Here is a 19,342-nt window from a genome sequence, read left to right on the forward strand (position 1 = left end):
GAAATGCATGGAGTTTATATGTCGGCACTTCCCGTCACTGTCACGGCAAGTGGGGATAAGAGGAACACCAAGTAAACAAACAGCAACAGGTAAACCGACTAGGCCCCAAATCTAGGGAGGAGGGAATGGTAACCTCCTAACAATCCCTGATCGTCTCCCTGACTGCTGACAGTATGAGCAAGTCCTGATAGTGAACGAACTCATACGCTGGAACCTAAGCCCTGCTGACACTGAAGCAAACCCTAACTTAGGGAGCGGGGAATGAGACAGCCGGTACCTTCCACCGTGAAGGGACCAGCGTCTCCCTGAGACCTAGAAGCAACACACGCACAAAGGAGAAAACAGGAGGACTTAGCTTGAGATGAGCGGGAAGTAGAGGATCCACAAACAACCAGTATAGAACTCCAGAATGAAAATATCAACCGCAAGGTCAGCAGTAAGAGGCGGACTTAAATAGAGCCTCTTAAAAAGCAAACGAGCAGAACCCGTGGAGAGGTGGGATCCTGCCCACAACAACAACAAACAGAAAGGAAACAAAGAAATACCTGTCAGATAGACTCACGTGCTGCAAGTCTATCCGATCTTCTCAGATCTCTCACAGGGCAGGCAGTGACAGTCACTTACAGTTGGGGTATCAAGTGGCACTACTGCCTGGCCAAGGGAGGTTACCTTAATTTTAGACGCCCCCCATTGCTCTAAATTCTCGGTGCAGGCTCGCCCCGTATCTCAATAGAATAAGGAGGAGGATAATGACGGTGCCTGCGCGGATGTATATTGGATGAGCCACAATCTATTTGTCTCTGTCTTAAATTCTACAAAATGCTAACGCATTTCACACCTCCAGTACTTAGTAATATAGTAAATGACGATGACTAAGCTGCGGGAGAGCACAGCGCCTGATGGAAGCGAGAAGCTGTGTATGGAGGCATCTGGTATGATTTGTAATAAACAATTCCTGATTTGCATTTTATGCCCCGAGCTCGGCGGTGAATTCCATCATCTCTGCGCTACGCTGGCAGATATCAGAGGTGACATCACAAACAATAAATGCACCTTATTACGGTCCGGTCAGATAACAAGGACAATGCATTATCTGCCTGCAAGGACACCACGCCATTGATAGGAGGTTATTAGGGCTGTGACAGATTTACGGAGCGCAGAGGGAGATGCATTGTGCGCGCACAATCAGGACAGACATCGCATTAACACAAGAGAGGAGAGAAGATCTGCGAGATGATCCAATCAACTTCTATGAACTCTTCTCATGGGGGTGGGGGGGTTGTGTATAGACATTTCTCTACAGATGGATAGGATCTGTCTGAAGCTATCTCCACCCCGAGTTCTTGTAAGTATCAAAAGACCGAGTCTTCCTTCCATCATCTGATGAGATGAATAGGAGGAGGTAAAGCCGAACAGCTGCCTTATGAGGATCTTAAGACTTAACCGGCTTGACGACAGTTCTCCTTCCTCTTCTGCAAAGTCATCCTCAGAGAAGTCCTGGATGCTTAGATCTATGGTGCTGGTTGCACAGGTGAGGCTCTTCATTATGAGAATCCTGCCAAACAGCCGCATAGATCTCAGCTCTCTGGTAGCTTCTAGGATTAAGGGGTAGGCAGTGAGGTGGACTGGGCTTAAAGGGATTATCCCATTATTAATATACAAAAAGGAAAATCATACAGTACATGACGATCTCTTAATAACAAAGCTAGAACCAGCCCTGTACCTCACATGGGTCCAGAGACCTCCCCATTCATTGATCCAATTGCTCTGCTAAATTCCTATTACTATCACAGCTCAGTGGGCTTTTCCTTTCTGTTCTCTCCAGTCATCTCAGTGGGCGTGTCCTTCCCATTGTAGCTCAGAGGGCATGTCCTTTCTGCTGCAGCTCTCACAGCTCAGGGGGCGTTCTTTCTGTTGCAGCTCTCTCCCTGTAACTGTCAAGTTGATACAGTAGATATGGCTGGTAACAGTTGAAGAATGGAACTGAGCTTGTGCGACCACCCAGCCAGGTGGACAGAGATATAAGGAAAAGAACAAACCGCAGGTGGCGCTATACACATTTACTTTCTTAAAGAACTCAGTGTCTATACAAAATTTTTGTGGAACAACCCTTTAAGTGAATTAGAAGTGCCAAAACATGAGTGTGAATGTAGCCTAAGCCTTTGTTCAGTTTTTGTGGCTTTTCTTGCATAAACACCATTTACAATGTTTCCAGTAAACAGGCTGAGGGATCTCCAGATTTACAACATATATCCACTAGGGGCGCTGTTCCATTGAACTTAACCTATGCCTATACATCACAGAGACGCAAACAGGAAGAATGATATAAAAACTGTGGAAATGTATTTATTAAACTAGAAATGGACAAATACGTCATCGTGTAAACACCTTTAATAAAAGATTACTATTTACAGTTTCATCGTGCGGCTTCGCCTTTGTCCGCGCACCTTTATTCTGTAGGCATCCAGCTAAGGATCATGGGAAATACCCAGAAATCCATATGGCCTCCTGGGGACAGTTCAGGAGCTATTTTGCAATCTTATCCACTATCGACATGATTTCCAATCCATTCACAATGCCCTGCTGAGATCCGCGAAACGCGCTGTGCCTCGCGCCTCAACAGTTCACTGTGCATTTAAATAAAGCATGCTGCATAAGCGTGCAAAACGACTGCCATATAGTAGATACAAACAAGACAAGAAATGGAAAAAAAACAACAACTGGGTCTGATCAGGTCTGGTCCTCCGCGGTGCAGGATGAGGTGCCGCTCTTCTGTTAGGATTTGGAGTATCGCCTCTTGACCGAGTCCCTGTAGAAGTGGAAGATTTTTTGGGCTGAGAGCTGGGCGGCTGCTATACACTGCTGGAGCTGGGGAGAGAGGAGACAGCGGTGAGGAGCGAGCGGCGGCGGCGGCGTGATACATGGAGAAGACACGTTATTAAACCCCCAGGCTCCCCGCACCCACCGCCTCCCCCTCCCGTCCTCTACCCGCTCACTTTATGAACTGCCACAGGGAGCTGCAGCTATTTGTTCAATTTTAATGATTCTCTTAACATCATTTTATTAAATTGTCTCTCACTCTGTCTGCCTGGGGGAGGGGGGCCGCGCTAAAAAAATAAGAAGAGACGGGGAATCTAAACACATCGAGAGCAGAAGACAGGAACAAATGTCCACCCCACTGCGGGAAAATGATAAATGGGGTCTGATTCTCCCACCGCAGGGCGACACAGAAGGCAAAAAAATTATGTCCCTCCTACTATAGGGTGAAATAAGGTGGATGACCCTCCTACTACAGGGTGACATACGGAAGATATGAGACATGGATGTCCCTCCTACTATAGGGTCACATAAGGCAGATATGAGACATGGATGACCCTCCTACTACAGGGTGACATAAGGCAGATATGAGACATGGATGACCCTCCTACTACAGGGTGACATAAGGCAGATATGAGACATGGATGTCCCTCCTACTACAGGGTAACATAAGGCAGATATGAGACATGGATGTCCCTCCTACTATAGGGTGACATACGGAAGATATGAGACATGGATGTCCCTCCTACTACAGGGTGACATAAGGCAGATATGAGACATGGATGTCCCTCCTACTACAGGGTGACATACGGCAGATATGAGACATGGATGTCCCTCCTACTATAGGGTCACATAAGGCAGATATGAGACATGGATGTTCCTCCTACTATAGGGTGACATAAGGCAGATGTGAGATATGAAGGCCCCTCCGATAACGGGGTCACCTTATCTCTCTGGTATGGGGGCACTCTGCCCCCAGCCCAGGGTGACATTGACAGCAGACAGCTGTAGGACGCGGCATCATCAGTATTCACCAGAGAGGAGCCATCAGACAGAATCCGAGCTCCTCTCCAGCTGCGGTGGATTCTGTACGACAGGAGGGAAAGCAGGAAAAAACGTAAATGATGGCGCCGCGTTCTCTCACCACCCGGGACCCCGATATCTGCCGAGGAGTCAGAATATAATCCCCTCAATTTCTGGCACCACCGGAGCTCAAACCTGAGCAAAGATAGGATAGGACAAAGGAGCAGAGCTGGATGTGCACAGTCAGGGCGAGGGGGTAGCAGGGGTGCATGATAGGGACTGAGTGGGGTGCCTGGTAGAGGCCACAGAGCAGGATGATAGGTGTAACTATACAGCATAGTGCGCAATACCGCCTCACCTCCCAGAGAGTGCAGATCTGGCAGGGACGCTGGATGGCAGCGCTGCCCACTAGATGCTGCCAATCACTGGCTTTTGCAGTGGATACATGGCAGCTTTTCTAAGAATGCTGTATTTCCATTATTCCCCTGTTATTCCTCCTGGAAATGTATGACTAAACAGACAACTGGAGCTGGCCATTCTTCTTTTGATCAATACTGACACTGGTGGACTATATAAGGCCACACGGCAATGGTAACGTCAAGTTGTCAAGTTATACACGCATTTCCAGGAGGAGTAACATAGGAACGTCAAGAGACAGAAGATAAGAGACCCCAGCAATGTCATTTCAAGGAGAATGGAAGAATTTACTAAACCCAACACGTCAGGTGGACAGAAACGTCCTCTTTACGACATGCAATCGATGTACATATTGACTTTCAGAGGTTGCGGCGGCCATTTTCGTTTAAGTGACAACAGGAAGTGCCGCCATATTGGTTGTCACTTTCAAATTAGCTTCCAAATGGACAGAAAAGTTCAACCATCAATTCCTGAGATGTTAAGTCAAAGGTGACAACCTATATAGGGGCCAGTCCTGTTGTCACCAACAAAAATGGCCACCGCAGCTTCGGTACTAACACATGGACAATTTTCTGACTGACTGCCCTCTGGATCCTCATAGAGCTGAGCAGCACAGGGCATCATTGGTCTTGTAGTGCATGTCACTGGTCCCCGAGCCTCCGCTCTGAGGCGCAGCTTCAGTCACCAGTGCAGCTGATAATTCGGATGATGGCGGGGGCGATGACAGCTCTGACTGGCCTGTATAAACAGATGAGTGGCGGGGGGCAGCCTGTCATTTCCCTGTCTCAGTGTGCAGACACCTGGTCATTAAGCTCACATTGGCGAGAAGTGGCGCATTTGGTCAATTAGATGGGGAGCCGGGCTGGCGGGCACAGATCTGACGTACACTAAGAGATGGGCCAATTACCCGCAGATTACTCTGATGATCTGCGGCCACCTGGGGTGGGGGGGTCACAGCGAGGGAGATGACTGGTGCGTAATGCTGAGCAGAGGACCCCGGGATACATACAGCGAAGGCTGAGGGATACCAAACCTCCTAATCCACCAGTCCTAGAGGTGTAAAGTTGCAGCGCCCTCCACTGGTCAGTGACAGATATAATCTCCGTATGAGTTGGAGCCTGACCGCCATCACTCACCCGGGCTGCCCAGACACTAGCATAATGCAGGCTGCAGTTCTCGGTGCCAGCGAGGACCATGGTGTAATGCAGATACCACGTACACCATGAGGTCTGAAGCAATCATGTGTGATAACATCTCCTGCATTACTTTCCTACAAGACCCATAAATGGTGTCCCCCCGGGTGTGGGCACCAAACATTTTATGCAGATCCAAACAGTCCGGGAAGTTGTCAGATGCGGCCTCCGTGGGTCAGGCATGTTTTTTCATCACGTCCCTATCGATATGCCACCAAAGTGCGAGATGAGACAACCCCTTTACACTTGGTGTCATGTTCCTCACACCATTTCTAAACAGTTTCTGCAGTGTGGCCAGGACATGGTACTGCTAAAGGAGGCCTCCGCCTTAGGCTACTTTCACACTGGCGTTTTGGCTTTCCATTTCTGAGATCCGTTCAGGGCTCTCACAAGTGGTCTAAAACAGATCAGTTTTGCCCCGTTCCGTCTCCATTTTGCTTTGGAGGCAGACACCAAAACGCGGCTTGCAGCGTTTTGGTGTCCGTATGACGAAACGGAGCCAAACGGATCCGTTCTGACACACAATGTAAGTCAATGGGGACGGATCTGGCACAATAGAAAACGGATCCGTCCTCCATTGACTTTCAATAGTGTTCAAGACGGATCCGTTCTGAACGGATGTATGAGGTTGTATTATCTGAACGGATCCTCACCAATTGCGAGTGTGAAAGTAGCCTTATCTGTACGATGTTTAGGTAGGTGTCACATCCACCTTAACATGTATAGCTTGGAAGAAAGAAGAGACAGAGGGGATATGATAGAAACTTTTAAATACATAAAGGGAATCAACTCGGTAAAGGAAGAGAGCATATTTAAAAGAAGAAAAACGACCACAAGAGGACACAGTTTTAAATTAGAGAGGCAAAGGTTTAAAAGTAATATAAGGAAGTATTACTTTACTGAGAGAGTAGTGGATGCATGGAATAGCCTTCCTGCAGAAGTGGTAGCTGCAAATACAGTGGAGGAGTTTAAGCATGCATGGGATAGGCATAAGGCCATCCTTCATATAAGATAGGGCCGGGGGCTATCCATAGTATTCAGTATATTGGGCAGACTAGATGGGCCAAATGGTTCTTATCTGCCGACACATTCTATGTTTCTAGGTCAAGAACCAAGGTTGCCTATAGCATCACACTGCACCCCCCCCCCCCCCCCCCCCCCCCGCTCGTCTTCTCCCCATAGGTTACCTGGTGCCATCTCTTCCCCAGGTAAGTGACACACACACCCGGTCGTCCACATGGAGGTAAAAGAAAACGTGATTCATCAGACCAGGCCGCCTTCTTCCGTTGCTCCACGGTCCAGTTCTGATGCTCATGTGCCCATTGTAGGCACTTTCGGCAGTGGACAGGGGTCAGCATGACCGATCTTCAGCTACACCGCAAGTGGTGATGTCCTCTGTGTCCCGACAACTTGTTACCATAGTTAGCAGGAACTTTTGTCAGCAGTTTCTGCTCCCGTACCTCTTCTGTGAGATCGGACCAGAGAGATCAGTCTTCACTCTCAACGTACATCAATGGGCGGCCATGACCCTCTCGCCGGCTGTCCTTCCTTGCATCCCTTTTGGTAGGTACTGCATACCAGGAACACCCCACAATATCTGCCATTCTGGAGATGTTCTGACCCAGTCACAATCCGACCTTTCCTGGTGCACCGCTGCCTTCTCAAACAGCTGATCGGCGGGGGTCCCTGGTGTTGGACCCCCACAGATAATCTTGGGAAACCCTTTTAATGTTTTGGCTGAACAATGTGATGCAGGGGGTGGGGATACATATTAGGCTACTTTTACACTAGCGTTCGGGGCTCCGCTTGTGAGTTCCGTTTGAAGGCTCTCACAAGCGGCCCCGAACGGATCCGTCCAGTCCTAATGCATTCTGAGTGGAGGCGGATCCACTGAGAATGCATCAGTCGGGCACCGTTTGTCGTCCGCTCAGCAGGCGGACACCTGAACGCAGCTTGCAGCGTTCGGGTGTCCGCCTGGCCGTGCGGAGGCAAACGGATCCGTCCAGACTTACAATGCAAGTCAATGGGGACGGATCCGTTTGAAGTTGACACTATATGGCTCAATTTTCAAACGGATCCGTCCCCCATTGACTTTCAATGTAAAGTCAAAACGGATCCGTCCGTTTTTTTTTTTTGTTCATGCTAATGCAAACGGATCCGTTCTGAACGGATACAAGCGTTTGCATTATAGGTGCGGATCCGTCTGTGCAGATACCAGACGGATCCGCACCTAACGCAGGTGTGAAAGTAGCCTTAATGATCTCATGGGGGGGGGGGGATACATGTGAATATTCACATGCGGGGGGGACGACACACATGTGAACAGTCTGATGCAGCGGGGGTTTCTCTGCTTCCATGACAGATGTGTAGAACCAGTACGGCAGACACTTACCTCTGCGGGGGAGTATGCACCTCGACTGGAAACGGTTAATATTTTATTTTCTGTGCTCTCAATCGCAAACGTCAGAACGGTGCGGCTCTCCTGGGGACATAACACAAGACAGAATAAATCATCCCAACCCCTGGGCAACATTTCACAGAAATTTGGGTTGGGATTATCCAATTTATTTAAAAAAAATACCAATCAGATTGCATTTTTCATCCCCAAAAGTGGTCTTTGAAATATGAAAGCTGGAATCTGATTGGGCCTGCCATGTCGTATGGCGATGCTGCGATAGCCGGGAAATGGAGGTGGCGGCAGCACGAGTGGCACTGAACCGGCGGCGGGCACTTCTCGGACTTCTGAATGACTGACCTTTTGTTCTTTAGTAGTGGGGTCAATGGTTAGTTGTCCGTCGTTGTCCAGAGCGCAGGTGACACCACAGAACAGGGCGCGCATGGGCAGCCCGGCATCCATCATACCCATGCAGGCCGCATTTAGGAAGCAGGCGAGTAACTAGGAGGGGGGCAGTCAAGGCTTTAAGCACAGACAGGAGCAGCACCAGCTAGGTGAAGGATTTACACATACTCTACAGCAGCAAAATGGCTGCAAATGTTTAATACAGAAAGTTGCTTAAAGCGATTTTCCAGGATTTTCATTATCATGGTCTATCCTCAGGATAGGTCATCAATATAAGATCTGCGGGGGCACGCCCGACGATCAGCTGTTTGAGAAAGCAGCGGCAGTTACCAGAGCGTTGGTGAATGCTGTGGCCTCCTCGCAGCTTACTAAGCACAGCACCACCCATTGTATAGTGGCCGTGCTTGGTATCGCACCTCAGCCCCATTCACTTGACCGGGACCGAGCTGCACCTGGGCCATGAATGTGACGTCACTGACCTAGGAAGAGGCCTCATCATACAGCTGATCGTTGGGATGCCCGGAGCCGGACCCCTGCCAATCTGATATCGATAAACTGTCCTAAGGATACGCCACCAATATGAACATCCTCAAAATCACTTTACAGGGGCTGTGCCAGGTTCACAAGTTATTCCACATCCACAGGAGAGGAGATGACTAACTGATGGCTGAGGGCCGACCACCGGATCTGATGGGAGTGGCAGGGTGTATGCTTGACCTGCCGCTCCATCAGATTATAGGGACTCCATTCTCGGGATCGGTGGGGGTCTCAGAGGTCAGATCCCCAGCGATCAGACATTCACTATCCTTTGGATATGGGATAACTTGCAAACCTGGCACAACCCCTTTAATTTTCCATAAAAAAAATAATAATAATCCTGTAAGGGTGTCCATTGCTCTTAAAGGGGTTTCCAAGACTTTTATATATCATCAATATCAGATCGGTGGGGGTCCGACCCCCAGCACTTCCACCGATCAGCTCCGGGGGCAGCACTGCTCCCCATCACTTCTATGTTTGAACTCGTCTATCTCCGGCAGTCCCGTAGAGCCCCCGTTCCCAGGACTGGCAGGGAACCCCGCCGATCAGACCCTGGAGAGGGGTTAAGTTGTCATGGGATATCCCCTTTCAAGAAAATACTTCAGCCATGATGCTTCTCTAACAACCAGACAAGAAGAGGATGATGTGAGTGACGGCAAGAATCAGCCGGATCCTATTTTAAGCCCTTTTCCCAGCAGCGCAGACATCTTAATTCCAATGCTACCTGAGCTGCTTTAATTAACGCACTCATTTCTGACTAATTAAAAGGTAAATGAAGTCGGCTGCTCTGCCTGAGCGCACGTCTGGGGGGCTGCATTACATCTCCAGCTGTCGGCAGGTACGGCACCTAGCAGGCGACCATGGTGGAGCTCATGTGTGTACACTGCCCTCTGGTGGTGAGAGACAACACAATGCAACAATGCCAATTTATGCTGTAGAGCGTTTATCAGCAGGATCCACACTATTAAACCATGCATGCCGCCTTGTAGGGTTGATGCTGCAGATGAAAAATCTTATGGTCCCGTTAATGAGGGCTTCGGTGCCCAGAGGGGCCGGTCCTACCCCTCAGAGCATCTCAGCTTGTCCACTTTCAAGACATCTTCGTTGTCCTCCTGCCTGGCCCCGTAATCCTGCGTATACGTCATTAAATCGTCAATCAGTGCATGTGCAGATAACATCTCAACATCGCGGGAAAGCCAACCAAGATGTATTGTGCATGGGCGATCGACGATTCAATGGCGCATGCCCAGGACAACAGGGCCAGGTAAGAGTCGCTGCCCTCATGCCTGGCCCTGTAATCTTGCGCATGCGCCATCAGTTACTCAGTACATGCGTGCATCTCAACACTGGGGAAAGCCAAAGAGATGCACTGCGCATGTTCCGATGGAAGATTCAATGGCGCATGCGCAGGATAACCGGGCCAGACAGGAGGACGGGGAGGATGCTTGGCCCCGTCAATCAAAGAGGGCCAATGGAAAGCGGAGGCGCTAGGGTGCTCAGAGGGGTTAGCAACATCAATAAATGGCTGATCTCTCATGAACAGGGCACCGGGTTTTAACGAGAGGTATTGTAGAGGGGCTGTGACATAATTAATGCAAAAAGTGTAAATCATATAGTACATGACCATATCTTTGTAACAAAGCTAGAAACAGCCCTGTACCTCGCATGGATCCAGAGATCTCCCCATTCATTGCTCCAATAGCTCTGCTAGATTTATTTCAAGCTGGCAGCTCAGAGGGTGTGTCCTTTCTGCTGCAGCTCAGGAGGCGTGTCCTTTTTGCTGCAGCTCTCTCCCTATCGCAGCTCAGGGTGTGTCCTTTCTGCTGTAACTCTCTCCCCATCACAGCTCAGGGTGTGCCCTTTCTGCTGCAGCTCTCTCCCTATCACAGCTCAGGGTGTGTCCCCTTTCTGCTATAGTTCTCTCCCCATCACAGCTCAGGAGGCATGTTCTTTCTGCTGCAGCTGAAGGATGGAAATGAGCATGTGCAGCCATGAGCAAGACAGAGAAATTAGAAAAAGAGCAAACAGCAGGTGGCGCTATACGGACAGATTTTATTGAATAGCTCACTGGCTATGCTAAATTTTCAATGACATGCAATTATAAAAGAATTCAGATCCAGGTGCTGGTTGCAAAAATGAAGAATATTTTTGTGGTTCAGCCCCAGGATCAACCCTACCCTAATCAGCAGGATCAACTCTGCTAAGCAGCATGCCTGGTTTCATAGGGGTGACCCTGCTATAGAAGCTCTATAGCCCTTTTTTTCTGAATGCAGTCACTAGGGGTATCGCCAGGACCCCTATAACTTCAGGTACCTGGTACAGAGTGTCAGCTCTATGGACGCTGGTCTACAGCTTGTCCTCTGCAGGCTATTGCACCTGTACAGAAGCTACATGAATTTATTTTCCATGCCGCTGCCAGATTTTATCTGCGGATAGTTCCTGCGGCAAGCAACTAATGGACGGATATTACCTTGTACATCTCCATGGTGGTAAACAATTTAACAAATTTCCACAAGCAGGGCTTATGGGGCGTGCCCTGATTGGGCGTCAAACAAACACGTGACATTTCAGTCTATTCGCCTTCAAATCTTCCTAGAGTGCAATCTCTGCTGCGCTGATATCAGCCCGAGCCGACTGCACAATGCCTGGCGTTCTATCCATGGGAGATAGCGAGAAGATAAGACAGGAAGAGAAGCGTGTACTGATAGCGGAGGACACGAGGAGGAATCATAGGAAAGAGCGGGGAGAACACCTGCCCTCCGGTGGCCAGTCATGATTATTACAAGTCCAGTAAAAGGATACAGAGCCCGCGTCATTGATGACCTGAAGCACGATGGTGATGGATGTCCGTGGGTGCAACGTGCCCAAGATGACCGACTCACAGGTCTCCCGAATCAACTGCTCGTAGTTCTTTTCTTGTATAGCTGACGGGAAGAGAGTAGAAAGTTTTGGATTATTAAAGGGGTAATTCCGGTTATCCCCTATCCACAGCTGTAGGACCCCCACCGATCATGAGAACGGGGGCCCTGTACCCTGTGGACAGAGAGGCTGGTCGTAAAAATGAGTCTGGCTATGGCAGCCCTGGAGATAGCCGAGTACATCGCTGACCAGTCGCTTCCGTCCATTTCAGGGATGCTTCACAGAGTTCGGGGCCCCTGTTCTCGTGATCGGTAGGGGTCCCAGCTGTAGGACCCCCACGATCTGATAGTTATCCCCTATCCTGTGGGTAGGGGACAACTTGTTATAACTGGAATACCCCTTTAAGATAAATAAGCTGCTCGACGGGAGGTAGCCTGCCACCGCAGGAACCACCCCGCACACACCAGACACTGCGCCATGTGCGACTATGTACACAAACAGAAATATCCACATAGATGTCTAGATGGACGCTTCAGGGAACACAAAAAATCAATAACAAATAAAAACGGAGCAACTCGGTTAATTGAACACATACATGATGTGCGGGCATAGAGAAAGTCCAGACCCCAACAAGAGGGGGGGGGATAGAAAACGCATCCTGCTCCAGCAGGAAGCCGCATGGATAATTAGAACGCAGGCCATGGGACCTTTAGGGTTAAATGATAAATTTGTCTGTCTTCATTTGATTCTGTGTATTGCTCTACATGCACCGTATTTTTGTAACTATGAAATAAACTGCAATTCAAGATTGATGGCGAGCGCCGCGGCGCTTTCCTATTTTTGTATACTATCATATGGACTATACCGCCGTGCAGCTATGAAGTGATATATGTGATCAGACAGACACGCGGGGCAGTGCCGGCTGCGATATTTCTCATTTTCTAAATCAATAATAAAAAACCTCAAAATAATAATGTAAATTGCAAAAAAAGTGCAAAAAAAGAGGAAACTGTGAAAAGAGCCCCTTCAGGCGCTAGGGTGCAACACTACAGCGCGGGGAGCGGGCACTTCTTTGGGATGGGTTCACAGGTTGTACCCGCTCCAGAGTCAGTAGGCGCCATCTCTGCAGGTTAAAGGGGTTTTCCGGGAGGTCAGTGTGGATGATATATGCTCAGGACAGGTCATATATCAGATTGGTGAGGGTCCGACACCCGGGACCCCCACCGACCAGGTGTTTGAAGAGGCTGTGGTGCTGCGGCCAGTGACATCACATTCATCAGGTCACATGGTCTTCTAGGGGCAGCAGGTCTGGGCTGCAATACCAAGCACAGCCACTATACAATGGACGGCGCTGTGCCTAGTTTTCTATGAGGAGGCCGCTGCACTCACTGGAGCATCGCGGCCAATCTGGACTATGTCACTTCCGCCGCTGTGGACAGGAGGCCATAACTATTCATCTCCCTGCGCAGGCGCAGATGAAGTGGATTCAGGCGTAGGCGCATACTCCATGGAGCGGAACTGTTCCAGCCCCATCCACAGCAACTCCCTGTACCGGGCTGCGGAAGAGACGTACCCGTCCATCGACCAGACCGGAGACCTGGTAAAGGACGTGAAGTCGGCAGATTCCCGGTCCAGTCCATGAAACTTGAAGAGGTAAGTATGTCGCATTGTCTTCCGCACATATGGGTGGGGACGTGCCTGGTCCCAGAAAACCCCTTTAACTGATGAAATTCCATCTGGCATCAGCCACCACTAGGCTTCTGCCTATAAGCAACAAGCTCCCCCTAGTGGTGGCTGCAGACAGACAGAAGGCCATCATTTCCACATTGCAGCCAGTCTGCTCTACTATACCAGTAAGTGTACGGTACAGAGGCTCCGCCCTCTACGCCAGATATGCAAAATAACAGGTGAATAACCACTTAGAACATAAGCATTAAACATCAGGAGGATATGAAGGTCGGGGTACTCACCAGGTAGCCCCACTTTTGGCCGCACCATCACCTCGACAGTGGACTTGTCGTGCATCTCTCTGCTGAATTTAATCTCTGCCGGGCCATAGACTCCGACCAGAACCGACGTGTCCCCTGCAGTGACGGAAAGAAGTACGGATGTCACCACGGTCTAGGTCAGTGATGGCGAACCTTTTAAAGACCGAGTGCCCAAATCGCAACCCAAAACCCACTTACTTATCGCAAAGTGCCAATGGCAATTTAACCTTAATGTTGAGGTTTTATTTTAGAAAAACTCATACATTCACATCTTTTGCTTTAAAATAAAAATACAATAACAGACCTTTCAATGATACAAATGTAGGACCCCAGCTTTAATAATGGCCCCCATAGTGTAGGATTTTTTTTTTTACTGTCCCCAGCTTTAATAATGTCCCCCATAGTATGTGTGTGTGTTTTTTAGCACCCTCAGCTTTAATAATGCCCCCAATGTAGGTCCCCATCTTAAATAATGGCCCCCCGTAGGGTATGAATAATTTTTTTTAATGCCCCATATTAATTTCCTCCATGCTTTAAACAATGCCCCCATAATGGTCCACACCTTATCCACTTGCTCGCTCTGCAGCAGTCTCTTCTATCTTCACTGAACAGGACCTGCGATGTGCATGATGACGTCACTGCGCGCTCCCACGTGGTTACGTCACCACACAAATCGCAGGTAATTCGGCAGGTCCTGCTCAATGAAGAGAGAAGAGACTGCCGCACCGCGAGCAAGTGGATGAGGTGAGTTTTTTGGTTTTTTTTGCTGCGGGTCACCATGGGGGCACTATTTAAACCATGGGGGACACTTTGTTAAACCCCTAATGAAAGTGTACTCGTCAATTGGCTGTTAAAAACAGTCTTATTGATTTCAGTGGGGTCCGCATGGCTGTGGAAACTGAAAAAAATAGGACATGTCCTATTTTAGGACAGATGCTATTCACTGGCTGTTTATAGAACGGCCATGTGAATAGCCCCATAGACTTTCATTGGTGCTAAAACGGCAGTCACACGGCCATTATTCGTGTGCATGAGGCCTAAAGGATCATTCAGAAATGGATCAAATAAATGCTAAATGTGCAACTGATGCACGGGATTATTTTTTTTTTACAGGATTCTTAGATTTTTTTTTCTTTATTCAGAATGGAAAAATAATGGTAACTTGAACACTTCCCAACTTAGGCTACTTTCACACAAGCGGCAGCCTTCTCCGGCAGCCTTTTCCGGTGGGGGAACAGCGGACTTGTCCCACAATCTTAAGATCTTATGATGTTGTGTGCTCCCCTGCACATGATCAATACCAGTCCGGGACATATGGCCCACTCAGGCTAGTTTCACACTAGCGACAGGATGGATCCCTGTTGGATCCGTCCTGCCGCTAGTTCACGTGTGGCCCCGGACTGCTGCTCATCCCCATTGACTATAATGGGGGTGGAGTTCCAGCGGCAGCACTTGGTGAGAGGCTGCCGTACTAAATGTCGGACATGTCGTAGTTTTAGTCCAAGGGCCTCTCGCCGAGCGCTGCTGCCGGAACTCCGCCCCCATTATAGTCAATGGGGATGAGCAGCAGTTCGGGGCCACATGTGAACTAGCGGCAGGACGGATCCAACAGGCTGTCGGATCCGTCCTGACGCTAGCGTGAAACTAGCCTTAGACTGGTCGTGTGCATGGGCCCTTAGGGAGGAGGACCCCTCTACCACCTCCCATAAACTGGGCTGGAGTCTGAAGGTGTATGAGTGGGGAACAGGGGTGCTCCCTGAGTCCCCTCAGTCAGTGTGAACTTTTATATTAAAAAATAATTATACCAGGGCAGATGTGATTCTCTCACTGCTTGTTCTGCTCCCAGGAACAGCTCATGGGTCCAGGCTGCACCACTCACAGAGCAAGACGATGTTGTACTGACACAGCAGAGGAAGAAGAAGCATAACGCTGATTGGCAGAAGCTTCTTCCTGAAACCCACAAGCAGTCACTGACGGAATACTGAAGGGTAGTGACAGGGGCGGACTGACAACTCACGGGGCCCCCGGGCAATGGAAGATTATGGGGCCCCTGTGTCCCTGCCCACCCTCAAGCCACACCCACACACAGCCCCACCCACATATCGCGCCACACACAGGGACAGACACACAGCTAGGCCACACCACACTCCAGCCAGGCTCCTTTCCGTACAGGAACACACAGGGTCACTAGTGGGTGGGAGCAGGGTTACTAGTGAGATGACAGGAGGAAGGGGGCGATCAGGGTCACTAGTGGGGTGACAGGAGGAGGGGGGAGCAGGGTTACTAGTGAGATGACAGGAGGAAGGGGGCGATCAGGGTCACTAGTGGGGTGACAGGAGGAGGGGGGAGCAGGGTCACTAGTGGGGTGACAGGAGGAGGGGAAGCAGGGGGAGCAAGGTCACTAGTGGGATGACAGGAGGGGAAGCAGGGTCACTAGTGGGGTGACAGGAGGAGGGGGGAGCAGGGTCTCTACTCTCCCATCGCCTCATCAAAGAGGCTGAAAAGACGCTTTTTATGGCGCATCACTGCAGTATTTGTTAATCACACCCAGATGTAGCAGAGCTTTGTTTGCAATTTGTGCAGGGTATACAAGATAGTAAGCGGGTTCCCTGCACAATCCAACCTTATGTACTGTATCATACAAGAGACAGCCCTATGGCCTGATGACAGTGACAGTGTGTCCCTCAGTGATTAACCCTTCCAGTGCTGGCAGCCCAGCAACAATTCCTTTATGTCAATGCAGAGAACAGAGCAGTAATTCATGATCATCCAGAATGCTGCTGCCTGCTTACATAAGGGCAGCCTGTACTCAGCACTTTCCTCTTTATCTGCAATCAATGAAAATGGAGGGTAAACAGTGATCTGCAGATAGAGGTAAGTGGTCTAATCACATCCACAAACCCTACTAGTTTGGGGGGTAGTGAGAACACAAATAGGGACTGGGAATGAGAGACATCAGCAGGGATCCCATATGGATGGTGGAGACACAGGGGCTGAGAACTGTGCACAGACATAAAGGCCATTGTGTGGGAGGGAAGAAGTCCGGATACATGCAGGAGGACATCTGTGGACACTGGCATACCTCTCAGGAGATGTGATGGGAGGGTGGTGCATTGATCTGTCTATAGCAGGCACTGGGAGCATTCTGTCCATACTAGGGATCTCCTTATCTGATGATGATAGGATCAGAAGATCATTACTGACTGTCTCCTCAAACACATAGACAGAGCCCCACTAGCCAGCAGCTACCTGTGTGTATCCTACTAGACAGGAGGATTGAAGCAAGCTCCTGTAGTGAAACAAACAGGAGGAGGGGTGCTGGGGAAGAAAATAAAGAAAACGGAAGCCAAGCAAAAGAGTAATAGTAGCAGCAGCAGAGGGAGGGACACTCTTGTGGTCAGACCTGCTCTCATATACTCCACGGACCCCCTGACTTTATACAGACCAGCAGACTCAGAGGGACCCTCCTGACAGCCTGTGCGTGCCTAGGGATCCAGCAGAGAGAAGGGCAGGCACAGCACTTATGAGGAGGCGGGCCCACCATGGTGGAAGGCGGACCCACGACCCAGACAGCACAACGAGCGGGGGGAACGGAGGCACTGCGCAGCGCTGCAGCCTGCAGCAGCCATATCAAGTGAAGTGGCGAGGTGATCAAGTAATCCTCGCCACTTGCTAAAGTTAAGTGTGTCAGTGTGTGACACTGTAATCCTAGGGGCCCACCGAGGATTCCTCCTGGTGGGCCCCCTAGTGGCCACGGGCCCTCGGTCCAGGCCCGAAGTGCCCAAATGGTCAGTCCGCCCCTGGTCCCTCCCCTCTCACTCCCCTCTGTGTTCGCAGCACTGATGCCAGTCCCTCCCCTCTGTGTTCGGCGCACATGAATAAGTCAGCTGGAGTCCGGGACCGCGATCCTCCTCTTTATACATATGGGATAGGGCGCGCGTGCCGACAGAGAAGGCTCTGCGTGCCCTCTCTGGCACGCGTGCCATAGGTTCGCCATCACGGCCCTATAGGATAGGGAAAACTTCAAAACTTGGCACAACCCCTTTAAAGGGGTTACCCAACCCGTATAATGCCCCCCAAAATGCCCAGGCCCCTCATGCTGTTCATACTTACCATGCGGCACCCGCTTCGCTTCTCGTGCCGGACGGCCGCCGCTGCATCTCCCCATCTCGCGGATCAAAACATCTGGCGATGGGGGTGAGCAGCCAATAGCAGGCCGCGATGGGAACGAGCTTCACTAGCATCGCAGGTGACGCTAGGAGGCTTATCCCCGTCGCAGCTATTGGCTGCCCCCCCCCCCCGCCACCGCCACTGGATGTTTTGATCCGCGCAACAGGGAGATGCAGCGCCAGCCATGCGGGCATCAGAAGCGACGCGGGTGACGGGGAGTGGGGTAAGTATGACCAGTATGAGGGGCATTATAGGATTTGGATAAACCCTTTAACACCCAATTGTAACCTGCTGTCAGAGGTGTTCTCCTCTCTGCCCATTGAAAGCACATGCATGCTCAGCTGGGTATGTGTGTGGAGGTTGGGGGATGGGGGGAGTCAGGAGAGATAGCGGGGCATAAAGCCCCAAAATTTTGGAAGGTAAAATGGATGCGCCTCATTCTGTTTCTCCCTGATGTCCCTTCTCAAAGGTTGGTGAGTATGACATAAAGGCATATTGGGGGGGTCTTTGATCGCCCCTGTACTGTTGGAGGATGCGCCTAATTTATGGTATGAGGCGGAGACCTCGTCAGAAATTAGGTGCATCCTCCAGCAGTCAGTGCACCTAGATTGAAGACTACTCCAGTCCCTGGAAATGGGTGTTAATGTTGATGAATTTGCAGAGGCCCCATGGCCCGGCCGCCGCCATTTCCCACTGTTGAGGGCGGTGTAAAACATTGGAGTTTAAAAAGTTGCAAAACAGGGTCTTGCAACTTTTTTACACCAAAAAGGGGCGTAAGGAGTTTTAGTAAATGACCCCCATTGTGTGCTGTCAAATGTCTGCAGCTGCTCGTAGCAACCAAAAATAATCTGACTGGTTGCTATGGGCATCTGCTACTTTTCCCTTGCACCAGTATTGAAAAATCTCCCCCATAGCACTAAGCTAATGAGGGGGCAACAGAACTATAAGGGGTATGCATGAAAACTGTCTTTGTTGCCCCTGGCAACCAATCCCAGCACAGCTTCCAACATAAACAATGAGAGCTGAGCTGTTACTGGTTGCTAAGGGCAACAAAGCCAGTTCCTTTAGGTAGTTTTCATAAATCTGGAGTAGGTTGCATATGGACCAATTAGATCCCTGTTTTCATATTCTACTCTGTGCCACAAATATGTCCGCTGGAATCTGATTGGCTGCTACAGCTAACGCCTGCAGGGAGACCAATCAGATCTCTGCTTTCATCTTCTACTTTGCGCTCCAGAGAAGACTGCTGGACTCTGATTGGTTGCTATAAACCACGCCTCCACTTTTCCCTCCTAGCGCTGTTATTTTTATGAGGCTCTGGGCAGACATTAATAGCGTCTAATGGTCGGTCAGTGACTGACTATTCATTACCCTGCACGAACGTCGCGGAGCCATCCGGCCGGCTCAGGGGGCTCTGCTCACAAGCGATCTCCCTCAGGCCAGGTTCCTGCACCTCCATCTCGCCCCAAAACGGCACGTGCCGGACACTTCCACTTCCGGGGTCCTGCGCTGAGCTGCCCATTACCATTGCCTGTCAG

General features: G+C 50.0%; 1 protein-coding gene across 1 annotated transcript; it reads right to left on the reverse strand.

The window, feature by feature from the left end:
* Positions 1–2,174: 2,174 nt before the first annotated feature.
* Positions 2,175–19,341, reverse strand: EXOSC5 (exosome component 5). Its single transcript, XM_040442353.1, has 6 exons — positions 19,176–19,341; positions 13,617–13,730; positions 11,590–11,711; positions 8,206–8,346; positions 7,843–7,932; positions 2,175–2,868 (listed from the first exon to the last, which is right to left on the reverse strand). Exons 1-6 carry the CDS (start codon positions 19,330–19,332, stop codon positions 2,776–2,778), a joined length of 717 nt encoding a protein of 238 aa, XP_040298287.1. The 5' UTR covers positions 19,333–19,341; the 3' UTR covers positions 2,175–2,775.
* Between the last annotated feature and the right edge of the window lies 1 nt (position 19,342).

Source organism: Bufo bufo, chromosome 8 (genome assembly GCF_905171765.1).
Source record: "Bufo bufo chromosome 8, aBufBuf1.1, whole genome shotgun sequence".
In the NCBI taxonomy this organism is placed as follows: Eukaryota; Metazoa; Chordata; class Amphibia; order Anura; family Bufonidae; genus Bufo; species Bufo bufo.

Bases quoted from the DNA above. Each gene is read 5' to 3' on its own strand.
- EXOSC5 (XM_040442353.1), bottom strand. From the start codon at position 19,332: ATGGTAATGGGCAGCTCAGCGCAGGACCCCGGAAGTGGAAGTGTCCGG. The intron at 13,731-19,175 runs GTAATGAATAGT...CCGTCACTGCAG, and splicing joins CTCCGCGACGTTCGTGCAGG to GGGACACGTCGGTTCTGGTC. The intron at 8,347-11,589 runs GTATCCTTTTAC...CCCCCCTCCTAG, and splicing joins TCATCAATGACGCGGGCTCT to TTACTCGCCTGCTTCCTAAA.